We start from the raw sequence: 15,948 nt of genomic DNA, 5'->3' as shown, positions 1-15,948 counted from the left end.
TCCCTGGCATATTCCTTAGTTCATGAACTGAAGGGACCCGTGTTCAGTGGAGGCTGTGGCTGGGGGACAAGGACTTTGGGTGTTTGGAATGGCATGTAAATATGTGACATAAACCCATAGAAGGGTTTGGGTTGGCAACTACCTCTTAAATGTGAAGGTGCAGTAGAAGAGGTCATATTGATAAGTGATTCTCTGAAATGAGGCTGCTGTTTCTTTCTCTGGATGCTTATAGAGGATTCACAATTGGAGGAATTAATTGAATGTTGTCCACATTTTGAATGCGGGCTTTCTTTCTTTCTTTAATGTATTGTGTTTGAAAGAGGAGTTGTCTGAGGAAAAATAACAGCCAGTCCCTATGCTTGGAAATGCCTCCTTTGAGGCCAGAGCTGCTGTGAAAAGTGCTCCTTCTTTTTCAATCATCATGAATTACAATTAAAATTTTGCTGTTGCAGCCCTTTCTTCTTCTAACTAAAGAGCTTCTGCTGTCATGTTTGTAATTGTTAATAATTATAAACTCATTATGATTGCATCCACAGAGAATTATAATTGAATTGTAAATTTGGCTTAAAAAGCATCAATTCCACATTCCCAGTCCTTGCAGGCGTGCTCGCACGTGTGTGTCTCCCCCCTGCCCCAGCTCCACTTGCCAGGCTGTTCTGATGGGCAGGATGCCTGCCAAGCCCAGGAGCCAGCTCTGACAATGGGATCTGCAATTATTACTTCTTTCTTTTTAGCTTTTTGATCTCCTTCTCTTGCTGATAATGCAGGGATCTGAAAGGAAAAGTGGAGCTCTGTGCTGCCTTGAAAGGGAAAGAAGGGAGAGCAAGAGATGTGTCACAGCACATACTAGTGAACAGCACTGACTTGGACCTGTTGTAGCTGGGAAGCTGGTGTTTGGGGTGGAGCTTCTGAAGAGTCCATCCATGTTCATGTTAGCTGTGTGGGGCAGGCAGGTAAAGAGGGAATGGCAGAATCCCTTGGGAAAGGGTTTTGAGACTGTAGAAGGAAGCTTAGGGCACGCACAGATTTCTTCTTCAGTGCTGCAGCAACTCCCTTCTGCCCTGTGAGGGTACTGAGGCGCTGGCACAGGGTGCCCAGGGAAGCTGTGGCTGCCCCATCCCTGGCAGTGCTCAAGGCCAGGTTGGACACAGGGGCTTGGAGCAAGCTGCTCCAGTGGAAGGGGTCCCTGCCAGTGGCAGGGGTTGGAGCTGGAGGAGCTTTAAGGTCCCTTAAACCCAAACCAGGCTGGGATTCTATGATAAAATTCTATGATTCTCCTCATCCCACTGGGGTGAGCAAGGAGCTCGGTGCTCAATTGCTGGTTGAGGTTAAACCCCAACAGTCACCTATAGGAACCACTCCCTGCATGTTAAGACGAGGAGATGAGACCTCAGAGCTCAGTAGCTGAGAACGGCTTTTTGTCTATAGAAGAAAGAGCAAAGATCTGGACAAGTCATAGGGACCAAAGGACCTTGAGTCTGGGTGTAGCATCCAGCTCCTGATGGGAAGGTAGAGGACGAGGTGCTGAGTCCTGCCCTGGACTGCAGCAAAGCCTGAAGGCACAGTCAGTTTTCCAAGGAAATGAAACTCCTTTCCACACTGTTAGGCTCCTTTTCGCCCTCTGCTAAAACGTGTGCATCCTGTGAAGAATGTTAGCACACAGTGTTAAATCCCAAGTGTCTCCAGGAGGGATGATAGCGGTTGAAAGAAGGAAGCAAGGCAGAAGATATGCTGGAGCCTCACACTGAGTGGAGGTGGAGAGGTTTGTAAAGTGATCCCTGACAAGTCATGTAATTAATTACATACTTAAAGGCAGTTTAAAATGCTAAATAGCGAAGAGCAGAGAACATTATCTACTGTGCACATAGAAATGATGCCTTCGGTTTGAGATGCCTGGAGATGAGATTTTTGCTCCATGCTAAAAATGTTTATTTTAAGGCTCTGGGTGAATTTCAGCACATTCCAGGGAGGTGGTTTCCTGAGCAACCACCCTGTGGCCTCTGTGCTGCTCCCAGCAATTCTGCCTTCTGACATCCTGCAGCATGCATTCACGGATGAGGTGGGAGGAAAGACAAAGAACTTGGTGCTGGTATCTTTGGAGGGATGTTCCAATAGCAAGGACACAGCAAAGTGTTAGAGTTGGGTAAAAAATTATCTATGGAATTGTGTTCCTTGTTTTGCCAGAGGCAGCCATTGCATTCTGTGAGATGAATTTAATGTACTTAAGCAAAAGCAGAAACGGGCCCGTGTTTTATAGCTCAGCCTGGAGAAGAGAAGGTGCGTGGAAACCTCAGAGCAGCTTCCAGTGTCTGAAGGGGGCTACAGGGATGTTGGGGAGGGACTCTTCATCGGGGATTGGAGGTGATAGGACAAGGGGTGATGGGTTCAAACTGAAACAGGGGAAGTTCAGATTAGATGTAAAGATATCAACATGAGAAGGACATGGAGCTCTTGGAACAAGTCCAGAGGAGGCCACGAGGATGAGCAGGGCCTGAAGCACCTCCTGTATGGAGACAGGCTGAGAACACTGGGGCTGTTCAGCCTGGAGAAGAGAAGCTGCGTGGAGACCTCAGAGCAGCTTCCAGTGTCTGAAGGGGGCTACAAGGATGCTGGGGAGGGACTCTTCATTAGGGACTGTAGAGACAGGAGAAGGGGTGATGGGTTCAAACTGAAACAGGGGAAGTTCAGGTTAGATCTAAGGAAGAAGTTCTTCCCTGTGAGGGTGCTGAGGCGCTGGAATGGGTTGCCCAAGGAAGTTGTGAATGCTCCATCCCTGGCAGTGCTCAAGGCGAGGTTGGATGGAGTTGGGTGACATGGTTTAGTGCGAGGTATCCCTGCCCATAGCAGGGGTTTGGACCTGAATGGTCTTAAGGTCCTTTCCAACCCAAACCGTTCTATGATTCTATGACAAAAAAAGTTGTTTTGTGGCATTCAGAAACCGTTTCTATCAGAATTCTGTTTCTGTAGAAGTTTTAGTGATTGCAGTGATCAGCTCAGTCAAGCCTTTTTGACTCAGAATGTCTATGGCAGAGAAGGAGTTGTCCCTTGTTTTCTTGACTTAGTGAGGGCTTCATAAGGAGGGTCTGAATGGATTTGGATCAGTCTTCCCCTCTGTCTCTGCTCCAGTCCTTCCAGCACTGTTTGGCAAAGGCATATCAAAACCTCCCCCCTCCTGCCTGGTGGCTCTGCTCATGGAGCCAGTGGTGTCCTGACTCTACTTAGTTTTGTACCACGAGAGCATCTTCCTTTGAACTGCTTTTGGTTTTATTATGGGAGCTACAACATGTTTAGACTTGTCCGTGCTCAGGAAACCGATCGGAAGCAGCCCGAGATGGATGGTGCTTTCAGGGAATGCTGTTTGTCTCGGATCAATGTTTGCAGTTGTGTTTTGTGTGATTTATTACCTTGTTGTGATGTTTCAAAGGCTGAGTATGCTCTGGCATTATCTTTTCATTTGATTAAATCCTTCTTCAGAAATTTGGGGACACAAATCTTAAACGTCTGGTCTGGGGATGTTTGCTTGATACCCATTAGGCTGGCAGCTCTTCCCATCCCTAATCGAGTTTGGTACCCCAGCACAGACAGTGATTTACCATCGCAGTGGTATTTATGGGCATCTCATGGCTCCTTTTTCTCTTCCTTTGCTTAAAGGATCGTTGAGGTTGACATCTTGCTGCTGCTGCTTTCTTTTCATCATGTATCTTTCATTTTGCTCATACCAGACACTGAAACACAGCAAAACACATCTCAGGTGTTAGAAAAAGCCCTTTCAGAGGGAATGAACGAATCAGCATCATGCTCTGCTTTTTCATGGTGAAAATATAGGCAATGAGCCAAAAAATCCCACAAACCCCAAACAGATTGAGCCAGCAGGCTCCTTGTCCAACCTCTGTCATAGTGGACAGTGATGAATTGGGAAGAAAGCAAGGGAACAATCAGCCCAACCATGGCCTGACAAATGGTTTTACTGCTGAATCTTGTGGTTCACCCAGCATTATGAAGCCCACTGACCAGAAGGGAATGGGAAATCGTTGGGATCAGCCCTGATTGCAGGAGAGACTCCTGTTAATTTGGTGTGTCTGTTGCTATGGAAGCAATTGAATTTTCCTGCCCTCCTCTTGGGAGGATGGTGTCAGCTTCTTCTGCTTGGTTGAGAGATGGAAAGACTTCCAGAATAAATACCTGGACTGAAATACTCCAGAACTTAAACAGGGGAAATACAGGTTAGATACAAGGCAGAAGCCTTGGAAGTAGATGACACTAAGGTCCCTGTGAGAGTGCTGAGGCGCTGGCACAGGGTGCCCAGAGAAGCTGTGGCTGCCCCATCCCTGGCAGTGTTCAAGGCCAGGTTGGACACAGGGGCTTGGAGCAAGCTGCTCCAGTAGAAGGGGTCCCTGCCCGTGGCAGGGGTTGGAGCTGGAGGAGCTTTGAGGTCTCTTCAACCCAAACCAGGCTGGGATTGTATAATTCCAGTACCTCAGTCACTGGGCTTCCTCATGACAGGTAACTTGCCTAGAGTTTCAGTGTGAAGGAGCTTCAGTTCTCACTTAGGAAACAGGACACTGATTTAGCTCTAACCTACGGCTTTGTGCAGAGTACAAGGTATCCTGTTTCCAACCAAGAAATCATTCATATGGAAAAGTTGGAATGGATTTTTCCCCCTGTAGGTAACAGGTAACAAATCTGTCTCCGTGCTTGCCTTCTGCTTCATTTCTTTCGGACTATTTATTAAGCTTGGTCATCAAAGGCATCCACTGCCAGTGTCTTCCTATTGAAATCCTTCACCATCAGGATCTCAGTTTATTGCTGACTGAATTGGTGTTAATGTTCCTTTTGATCTCCCAGCTCAGCTGGTGCTCAGGACTCTCGTGTTTCTCTGTGTCACAGGAGCACTGGGGCTGCACTCAACTTTTCAGAGCTCTAAATGCCAGGCAGAAGTAAATCCTTGTCCCCAGATTTACCTTTCTTTGGGAGAAAAGACTCTTCAGTAATTCCAATTACGTGTCAGATACAGTTTGGGAAATCATTTTAGTGTTGTTCATCCTGTGCTAATCCTGTTTGTCCTCAGCACTTGACAGGAGGAACTGGCTGTGCTTCAGCTCATGTTTGGTGTGGGCTGCACATACCCAGCGTCCCAGGCAATGTCCATCCTGACCCGCTCCTGCTCCTGATGGCTGTACTCAAACCTCATCTTCCTTCTTAGCTCCTGGAGCTGTTGATTTCTTCAGGAGTCCTTTAGGCTGAGTTCAAGTTGAAGTTGGCCTTTGTCCTAATTGGAAATACTGGGATGTGAAGTGAGTCAAGAAGGGAGGATGTGATGGTTCCTGGAATTCTTTGTCATCATGAAGTTGTAGAATGGTTTGGATTGGAAAGGACCTTAGTGTCATCTACTTCCAACTTCGCTGCCATGGGCAGGGATGCAGTTGTGCCAGTCAGTTTTCCCTTTTTCCTTCTGGCTCGGATATTTATTCCCGAATGCTTTACAGTCTAAAGGGAATGGTCAGTAATTCCACTTCTGTTTTCCCTGCAGTGTTTTGCAGTCCTGTTGTTCGGTTTCAACTCCTTATGGAGGAAGAAACCTCAGTGTTAGCTTTACCACCTCTAACAATAGAAGGAGGGGTGCTTGTGTTTGGAGAGAACTGATTCCCATGTCTTAATGCCTACACGAGGCCAAGGGATGATTGGGGCTTTTATTTGGTCCTACACAAAAAGAACTTGAAGTTCAGTGATGCTAAGGAGAGCTTCTCCTAAGGGAAAATATGCAGTGCTCTGCAAGCCCCACCATTACTTCTGCTCCCTTACCAGTTGCCTTGACTTCCTAACGCTCCCCAGGGCTGCAGAACAGGAACTTCTTTATTCTTACCCAGGGTGAATGTTGCTCCCTTTGCTGCCATTTATTGTGCTTCTTGGTGTCCCCCGACCCCGTCTGTTCCTTCTGCAGGGCAGCACAGCTCCACTTGCACGCTGAAGACAGGAGATCAATGTGCTCATCGCCTCCTGCACCCCAGTAGATTGCCTGCTTCATTAAGCAGAGGTTTTGACATTTTGTGGCACTAATTACTTGACTCCTCATCGCGTGGAAAATAATAACTCTGAATCCAAACATGGAAACCTTGGATTGCTGCCAGCTGGGAGGCACAGCCTTGCTAGGAAGCGGTGCTTGTACCACCCTGTCCTCAGGTTCCTCCTCTGACTTACTGCAGGGCGCAGAATGGTTGTGTTTGGGCTGAGGCTGCAGCATCCTGCCTCTCAGACACCCTTAGGTGCTGTCTCTGAGTTGAGTCCCCACTGGCTCTGCTTTGTGTTCCCATGGGGAGTCCCCATCCCTCCAGGGAAGTGTTGTCCCACTGCGCATGGAGCAGGTCACTCGTGCTGCTGTTCGCTCCCAGCTGCCTGCAGCGCATCCCTGGAGAAGCGTGTTGGGCACCATGGTGTTCCCTGGCTTCCTTCTGCATTCCTGTCTTTTCCTGGAATCCGTTTCCTGTGAGGGTGCTGAGGCGCTGGCACAGGGTGCCCAGAGAAGCTGTGGCTGCCCCATCCCTGGCAGTGTTCAAGGCCAGGTCGGACACAGGGGCTTGGAGCAAGCTGCTCCAGTGGAAGGGGTCCCTGCCCATGGCAGGGGTTGGAGCTGGAGGAGCTTTAAGGTCTCCTCCAACCTGAACCACTCAGGGAGTCTGTGATTCTATGAATAATGCCAGTAGGTTTTAGAGATTGCTGTCAGTGTTGTACAAGTGAAGGTCATAATTTAGTCTGGTTTGCTATTAATAACATTTATTCTGGGAATGTGCTGTTGCATCAAATCTTGTAAAGACAAGGCCTTTATGCCGCTGTTGCCTCTTGCTCAGTTATAAACCCATGACCTCCCATTTAATAGCGGTCAAAGGCTACAGTAAAATGTCATTATTTGCTTTTCTGAAGCTATGTCCTATTAAATGCCAGTTGTGTTCTGACCTGGCAGAGCTATCTTGGGAGAAGAAAAGGTACTTGCAAAAATCCTCTTCCCTTCTTTCCCCTAAAATGCTGAATTTGTGGCTGGTTTCTGCCTTGGAATGGATGAAAAAAGCTGCCTCAGCAGCCTCTGCCACTGTTGCAGCTACTGAAGATGGAAATGAGTATCCTAAATTGGTCTTATACGGTGATGGAAATACTACACACACATATATAAGTATATATATATTATAAATATATATATTATAAATTATATTTTATGATTTTTATAATTTACAATTTTATAATTTATAAAATATAACAATAATTATAAATATATAATATAATATATATTTATTCTATATGTATGTAAATATGTAGAACTTGGTCCTAAATGTGCTCTGATGCCAGAGAGGAGTCAGCTGTGACTTCTGTTTTCTTCCTGTTCTTATCAGTCATGATGCATTGTGTGAGATCCAAATCAGGTTTATGGTGTGGAAAATACTGAAGGGAGGCAATGTGAGAGGTTTTGAAACAAAATTGCTGAAATGAAAATACTCCTGAAGTGTTTTGCACAGGTTTTAGCAAACTGATAGCATTTGAAGGGAGTATTTGTGCTTTTATGATTGTGAATCAGACTAAAACCCCCTCTGCATCAATCAGTGTAAGATCCAGTCCTCAAACCTGGCTGAAAGAAAAGGTCAGTTCCAAGAGCTAAACAATAAATCCCAAACAGCTTTATTTAAGTGTCCTGGCCTTTGCTTGGTCAGGGTTTGAAGGGAGGTTTTGTGCTCAGAGCTGGGAACACAGACTTATGGTCATGATCAGGTGATGTAATCCTGCTTTTAGGAAACATCCCACATTCCCAGGCTAAGATTTATGATAATTGTCATCAGTGCACTGGGTGTCCTCTCATGTCCCCCACTCCCTTTGTTTTGGTACTTAAATGGGAGCTGAAATCCAGGAAAATCCATTCCCAGATGTGCATGCAGAGGGAGTTTTTAATTCTAGAACATAAAATGCATTTAATTAGGTTTTATGATAGGGCTGAAATTACATTTTCTGCCTATCTCTGCCTGTCTCTTGCCTATCTCAGTATGGTTTCTGATGAAAAAATAACTGTCTTTCTGACCATCTACTGCAGGGAACATTAAAGGACATCCCAGCAAAGGCAGTGGGCAGGATGAGTGAGAAAACAGCATTTAAATGGAGAGCAGAGGAGAATGGCTTTGTCCATGGAACTTAGGCAAGACACTGACTTTGTGGAATTAATAATAGGGAATTCTGCAGTTTCTTATAGAAGTGATTGGAGCAGCAACAGGCACTAAAGCAAACAGAGCTACCCAGGGCACATGGTTTGAACACCGCCAGGGCTGACTGTTGGGGTTCTGGTGAGCTGGAGAGCTTTGGTACCAATACAAGAGGAGAATGTATTTCCTTCGCCATGTGCCTGTGGTGTGTTTGAAGTTGATGGGACCATCTTCCGCTGCTCTCCTTTAATCTGAGTATCTGAAGAGCAAAACCAGACCTTTAAAGCAGTGTGAATGGGGTTGGAGTTTTAAAAACCTCTTCTTGATAGAAACAAGACTGATGAAGAAAATCTTCCATGAATTCTGAGATTTGGGGATGTGCAGAAAGGGTCCAAATAGAGCTCAAGGGTGTCCAGGAAAATTCCAATTAGATGTACATAATAAAGGGACTGCGCCAGGTCACATGGAGAGGGAAGTTAGATAAAACTCTGCAGTTCTGTAATTGAATATCAAAATCACCAATGGCATCATCTAGTTCATTGCTTTCTGGTGCTCCAGAGGTTCTCACTCTTCACATAGGACTGTTCTGGTGTTCTTTCTTTGCTAATTGAAGATGTTTTGAGGTTTTATTAGATAAATCAGATTTGCATTGAGGCTAATTGTGTGGTGGGTACCTCAGAGTGAACCTTTCCCCAGTTCTTCATCTGAAACAGATTTCAGATGTTTTAGAGGTAAAACCGTAACCATGAAATCCAACATACTCTCTGGAGCAGATGCATTCTTAGTGTCTCGCAGGGGTAGTACCCTGCACCATTTATCTGCAAGATGAGATGATGGAAGCTATCAAACAAGTCACAGAATTACCAGGTAAATCATCCAGAAACTTCACTGGCGTGGAAGCAGTGACAGCTGGAATAGGTGGCCCGTTTCATTACAGGGACTGAAAGGATGGAAAAGAAATGGTATTTTAGAATGATGTTGTTCCAAACCAGTGCAGCTTTTGAAGGCTTCTTGAAAAGAGGAAACCTTATAACTGTGCTTATAAAATGGTATGTTTGGTTCTCAAGGAAGTGCTGTGAACGAGCATTTATGAGCTCCATTGTACGGATGGCATTAGCTGAGGTGTTAAGAGTTCACTCCTTCAGAAATACAAAGGGTTCATGGAAGAGGGAACTCCAAGGATCTGCAAAGTTCATGGAAGTGTAGAATCCCAGACTGGTTTGGGTTGGAAAGGACCCCATCCCTGGCAGTGTTCAAACCCAGGTTGGACACAGGGGCTTGGAGCAAGCTGCTCCAGTGGAAGGTGTCCCTGCCCATGGCAGGGGTTAGAACTGGATGAGCTTTAAAAGTCCCTTCCCACCCAAACCAGTCTGGGATTCTGTGGTCTTTGCTTCTGCTTGTTCCTCCCCATTCAGCAGCATTCTGACTGTTCCCAGCATCCAACCCTCTGTGGTTCTATGACCAGTGCTGGCAGAGCACACAGGGAGCACCACTCGTTTTGTGGGTCAGCCAGACTGGGAGCACAGGGAGGGGGTGATGTGCACGTTCAGCCTTGGGCACAGTCTCATCAATAACAGCTCTTGTGGGCAGTATTGATGGGCTGCAGGAGCCACTCATCCTCCAGAGCTGGGAAAATAACCTGGGGATGGGAAATGCATGGAGAAAGCTGGAGAGACATCCCAGGCTTTCTCACTGCTCTGAGAGAGCAGGGTAGCACAGACAGGGTTGTGCTGGTGAGGGTTTCAGATCTGTTCCAAGTCCTGGATCACCACTGTCAGGTTTTTCCTTCCTGCTCTGACCTTTATATAGAAGTTAAAGGCATTTTTAAAGGGGGCCTACAGAAAATCCCAGCCCAGTCCAGGGGGTGGAACTGGATGATCCTGAAGTTCCCTTCCAACCCAAACCGTTCCATGATCCATGATTCTTCTGCTCTGGGAGATAAACATGGCAGGGAGCCTAAACATGTGCAGTAGTTTAATCTAAATGGACAAACTGCTTTTCACCTCTGTAGGAGCTTTTCATACAATGCTGCACTTACCTGTCTCTTTTCAACTTTAAGGATTAAAAGCAAGGAGTATCTTCTAGTGTAGCTTTTAGGGGACCCTACCTAAAATTCAGTTGCATATTTTATGTGGTCTCTTGAATGTTATTCTTCTTTCACTTTATAGAAGAACCATCCAATTCATGTATAGCTCACCACAAAGGAATCTCAGTGGCTTCTTTTTGAGTTCATTTGGCTTTGCAGTGCAAAGGGAGGTTGGTTGCTTACATTGCTGTGATGAAAACATAACGAATAACCCCTGTGCTATTGGATAAATTTCCTTTCCTTCCAACCAAGCTACAACTGTTGAGACCAATCCATCTTGGAGCAGTTCATGGCTTTTTATTTATGGTATTAGAAATAAGGAATTCAGTGCACTGTGTTTGTGTATCTCTGATGTCAAAGTCCTTGGACTAGTGGCAAACACCTAGTGAATCCCTTTTGGTTTGGCCTCTGACTTAAGCACTGAAATGCTGACTCCAGGTTTGGAGCATTTGCCTGGAAATTCAACACAACTGATTCCAAGGGGGAGAAGTTTCTCTTGTCAATGCTGGAACGCTGCAACTGTGCTTAGCATGAAAGACCTCTCACTTCCAATGTTCCAGTATTTAAAGGGTGGCTGTAAAGAAGATGGAGATCCCCTTTGTTCAAGGAATCACATGAAAAAAATGGGGGGTGATGAACACAAGTTACTCCTAGGGGGATTCCAACTAGAAATGAGAGGAAAGCTTTTCCCAGTGAGAAAAACAGCCACTGGAATCATCTCCCCAGGGAAGCACTGGATTCCCCAACACTGGACATCTTTAAGATTGGGCTGGACAGGGAGCTGGGCCATCTAGTCTAGGTCATGCTTTGCCTGCAAAGGTTGGACCAGATGGTCCTTGAGGTCCCTCCCAACCTGGGATTCTGTGATTCATGGAAAACTAAACAAGACTTAAACGACTGAACCAGCTTAGTAAAGATGTCAACTGGCATGAACATACATGTTAGGCAGTCTGATGGCCACTGAGGACCAAGCAGGAGACCCAGGGAGTGCTGGGTAGGTCTGGTTCACCTACGCCAACTCCAAGGTGCCTTTCCCTGTGTGTATATAGAAAAACATAAGCTTTCAGCTGGGCATGAAGGCACATAAAGTGACACCGTCTCTAGAACTCCTTGAACCACTCGTGGACATGCAGTGAGTCAGGGGGTTAAGTGGGTTCTTATTCTGATTTAGAATCCCTCACATATTTTGGTCTACTTTTTAATATTACCCAGTGTTGATGCACAAGTGCATGAGCTCATACAGCAAATGCAGCAGGACCTGATGGATCGCTCTCTGGGTCTACTGATTGACTTCATTGCATGTGCATGCCTGGGCAGCTTGTTGGGGTCTGTTGATGTGCTGGAGGTTGCTTACTTGAGGGGACTGTAGGAGGTGTGTTTGAGCTGTGAGACTGTCAGAATACCTAAAAATACCTCAGGTCCCTTCTGTTATCAACTGGGGCTCAAATTTCCCTCGTGGGATTGGGGGAACAGAGTGTGCTGACGTGTGTGTAACACTTGGCTGCAGCCTCAACTGGATAACACACATGGCAAGGGAGGAGAAACCCAGTGATGCCCTTCCATTGAACTTGGAGTATTAGAGCTTAGTGTCAACCTTGAAAGGCAAGTTCCAGCTTCTTTCCATAATACCCATTCACAGGCATCTCAGAGCTGCGCTTTCTCTTCTTTGACACTCAATTAAATGCCTGCACTTACTTTTAAAGACCTATAACCAAAAGAGGGACTAATCCAGTCCAGTAGTGCTTTGCTGAAGTTCAAAGTTATCTCTACTTTGAAAGCCACAGTATAATAAAGGAATTGATGGTTCTACATGAACTCTTGAACAGCTTAGGTTGCTGCTGTTGATCCCTTGTGCTGTGAGCAGTGTCTTGCAGGTGAATTAGGGCTGTTATCAAAGAAGGCAGTTGTAATCCTCTGTATCATCTATGTTCTTACTCAGTGACCTGAGATAAGCTCATCATTTCCTTTATTTTACAGGTGAAAGAGCTTTGTGCCTCTGGGGCATGTTCTAGGGGTAGGATTAAAAGGGGAGGTTTCAGGACAGGCTCACACCCAGCCTCCAAGGAACAGGTTCTTCTGGTTGGTTTGGGTGAGGTTCCGAATGCTGAGCCCAAGGAAGCCCCCCCAGCATAATCCAGGCGCATTCCCAGGCAATACAGGGGTAGATCCAGCTTTTCCTTTCTGCCAAGATGTGGAAGTCAGTGTGGCTGGAGTATTATTGACATCATGGAAGCAGGATGGGGAATGCATAAGAAACTTCTGCTAATTCTGAACAGAGCCATATCCTTGATGCAGATCTCTAGGACAAACTCTAAAAGTTACATTTTTAAGGGAAAAACCTAACCTTGGAAGTCACAGTCTGGGTAATTTTCACTTTACATAGATGTATGTTCTGGATTTGACTCCCAGAGATAGTAAATGCCCACAGATTGGATGTGGGTGGTCAGCAGTTGAGAAAATTGGGCCATCCATCTAAATTTGTCTCTCTCTTAATCTATGGCATTCACGTCAGCGGGGTTTGAAGCAGTACAATAGGGATTCAATAATTGAAAGACAGCTTCTATTATCATACTGCATAATCCATTTTCATAACAGTGAAGTCACTGGGTAAGGACTTCTCCAGATGCTCATCTCCCAGAGTTAATGGTGCTTATGGATGCAGACATGGCTGCATGTGAGGTGCTGTAGGGTTTTCAATTTGCACTAGTGCAGGTGAGATGCTGAAAACCTGCTCTAAGCTTCCTTGAGGTGAACGTTATGGACCTAAGTGGGAATTTCTGGAAGTTCTTGTCCATATCCCAGGTTCTGTGCTTTGATGGTTTCAGTTATCAAAAAGCAGTAGTTGAAGCATTATCTTTTTACTGTGGCTTTAGGCTGTGTCAGAGCACCCGAACCAGGCCGGAGCTGGGAAATGGAGATGGGCTCTTTTCCAGATTGCACATTATGAGATGAATAATTAACTATAGACTAATTGCAAATCCTAATTAGTCTCCTACAACTCTACGAAGCGCAGTATTGCTTCAGTGTAATGTGGAAAGAGCTTGACCTTCAGGCTTTAGACTGCTGCTGGTGGGAGCAGGGAAGAGCTCGATGTTCAGAACCCAACTTACCTTTTGTGATGCTGCAGGTCAAACATCCCCACAAATTCCTGTTATGAAAGTTAAAATGATGCCAAAAACATGCCTGGCCTTTTCCCAGTGGGCATTGCTAGCTGCTCTTCCTGCAGATGGCTGAAATAAAGGAGGAAAAATGCTCGGGAATGCTGTTTGACCTGTTTTATAGACCTGATGAGGAAATGGGAGGTGGACTTGGCTTTGCATCATGACCATGGTGTGACTGCACAAGGTAGTTTGGTGTCTGGATAGTGGTGCTTTCCAGGTAGCAGGGAGTGTGCTGGAAACAGTAGATGACAGCAGAAGGTGTACACATGGGTTTGCTGTCCTGGTCTTTGCTGTTAACACGTTGATGGTCCATGTAGGCTGCTCTGCAGCCCATGGAGTGTGTTCAAAATGGCAGGGGTAGCCTTGGTTTCTCTGTGAGTAACTTGGAGGCGGTCTCTACATGGAAGAGGAGAGGGAAAGCTCTTCCTTTTCCATTGCTGGTCCAGGAAATCGTGTTCCCTAGTGGCTCTGATACCTCTGGTATGGGGAAAGGAAGGTGGGTTTGCTCCCATGGGAGATGCTGGGGATACAGTGAGCAATGAAAGGATAAATAACATGTGTAAGCGTGTATTGACAGCTGGAACAGTGGATAACCTACAGTTAATGACCGGACCATAATGTTAAAAAAGCCTTGAGTAGCATGAATGACCTGAAAAAGAGAAGGTTCCTTAAGGGGAGACCTTAGAGCAGCTCCAGTGCCTAAAGGGGCTGCAGGAAACCTGGAGAGGGGCTTGGGACAAGGGCCTGTAGGGACAGGCCAAGGGGAATGGCTTGAACCTGCCCGAGGGGAGACTGAGCTGAGCTCTTAGGCAGAAGCTCTTCCCTGTGAGGGTGCTGAGGCGCTGGCACAGGGTGCCCAGAGAAGCTGTGGCTGCCCCATCCCTGGCAGTGCTCAAGGCCAGGTTGGACACAGGGGCTTGGAGCAAGCTGCTCCAGTGGAAGGGGTCCCTGCCCGTGGCAGGGGTTGGAGCTGGAGGAGCTTTAAGGTCCTTTTCAACCCAAATAATTCTGGGATTCAATGATTATGTGAAAACCAGGATGCTGCCATTGCAGCATGGGGACTTAGCAGTGTTGTGTTGGTAAAAGCACTGAGCAATCACCAAGCTAACCAGTTCATGACTGAACCTGTTTTTCTTCCTGTTTAGGTGACACTGAGCAGGAGCTGGGACCCCCTCCATCCGTAGATGAGGCAGCAAATACACTCATGACTCGCCTGGGCTTCCTCCTCGGAGAGAAAGTCACGGAGGTTCAGTCAGGGCCCCAGTACAGCATGGAGGTGCAGGATGAGAACCAGGTATGAGCCCTCTGATCCCTCCTCTTCTACAGCCCGGTTTGTGAGCCAAACACAGCATGTGGGAGAGGGGTTTTGTTCCAGCCGTGTGCCAGCGGAGTGCCTCATAGCAGTGAACTAACAGTGAGGAGGTAAAAGGTTCTGTCTCCTTGTCCAACGGTGAATCATCATCACAGAACGTGGTGCAGGATCAGCTGCTGCCGTGTGAAACAGCTTCTGTTGTTTTTCTGTTTCTTGCAAGTGCTGTGGGAGTGGGCAGCATCCCTCATCAGGTTATAGTGACCAAAATAATGTGTACTTCCATGGCATCTTGGATAGAATGCTTCAAGAGCCCTTCAGCAATGTTATGTAAAGGCTCCCGGTTCCCCCAGGGAGGAGAGGGAAGGAGGAATAGACTGATTGTACAGATAGTTACACTTTTTGCTCCTGTTTGCTGAACAAGGTGATTTCATGCTTGCAAATGGAGACAGAAAGCAAATCATGAAATCTTTATTATGATTAAGCTTGTTACATCCCCTCCAGCTGGCTGAAAAGCCAGACAGCAGAAAGCCCAGGCCTACAACAGAGATTCTGTGGGAACTGGCTGAGTTTCTTTCTCCTCCTCAAGCCTGGATACTGCCCACTCCCAGCAGTGCTGGTGAGATGAGAATGAAACCAGGAGATAGTTTTTCCCATCGCTTAAATGGAAATGGATAGTTCAGTGTGTGGCAGAAAAGCATGAAACTCAGAAGCCCACTCACTTCTAATGGTCTCTCCTTCTAACAGAGTCATCCCATGAGTCTGCACTTTAGATTTTTAACATGTGCATGATTCATAGGACCTGACTTCAGGTCCTGAATTAATTCCTTAAGAAAGAAAATAATTAATGAAAAGCAGCAGCCAAGAAGAGTTCTCAGCACAGGAATGACATGGAGCTGCTGGAGCAGATCCAGAGGAATCTACAAAGATGCTGTGAGGGCTAGAGCAGCTCTGCTCTGGAGCCAGGCTGAGAGAGCTGGGCTGGGTCAGCCTGGAGAAGAGAAGGCTCCTGAAGGGGAGACCTTAGAGCAGCTCCAGTGCCTAAAGGGGCTGCAGGAAACCTGGAGAGGGGCTTGGGACAAGGGCCTGTAGGGACAGGCCAAGGGGAATGGCTTGAACCTGCCCGAGGGGAGACTGAGCTGAGCTCTTAGGCAGAAGCTCTTCCCTGTGAGGGTGCTGAGGCGCTGGCACAGGGTGCCCAGAGAAGCTGTGGCT

General features: G+C 46.6%; 1 protein-coding gene across 4 annotated transcripts in view; it reads left to right on the top strand.

Moving 5' to 3' along the window:
• TANC2 (tetratricopeptide repeat, ankyrin repeat and coiled-coil containing 2) overlaps positions 1-15,948 on the top strand; it is a 139,566-nt gene that overhangs the window by 31,414 nt on the left and 92,204 nt on the right. For all 4 annotated transcript variants that reach the window (XM_061367916.1, XM_061367914.1, XM_061367918.1 and 1 more), the window contains one exon: positions 14,570-14,718. In XM_061367916.1, the coding sequence (XP_061223900.1) occupies positions 14,570-14,718 (149 nt within the window). The remainder of the gene's footprint in view (positions 1-14,569; positions 14,719-15,948) is intronic.

Source organism: Neopsephotus bourkii, unplaced genomic scaffold (assembly GCF_033783945.1).
Source record: "Neopsephotus bourkii isolate Nb327-2 ecotype Australia unplaced genomic scaffold, CSIRO-AGI_Nbou_v1 NB_1400, whole genome shotgun sequence".
NCBI classification, from domain to species: domain Eukaryota; kingdom Metazoa; phylum Chordata; class Aves; order Psittaciformes; family Psittacidae; genus Neopsephotus; species Neopsephotus bourkii.
The sequence above is the reverse complement of the archived record's forward strand: the minus strand, read 5'-3'. Positions and strand labels throughout refer to the sequence as shown.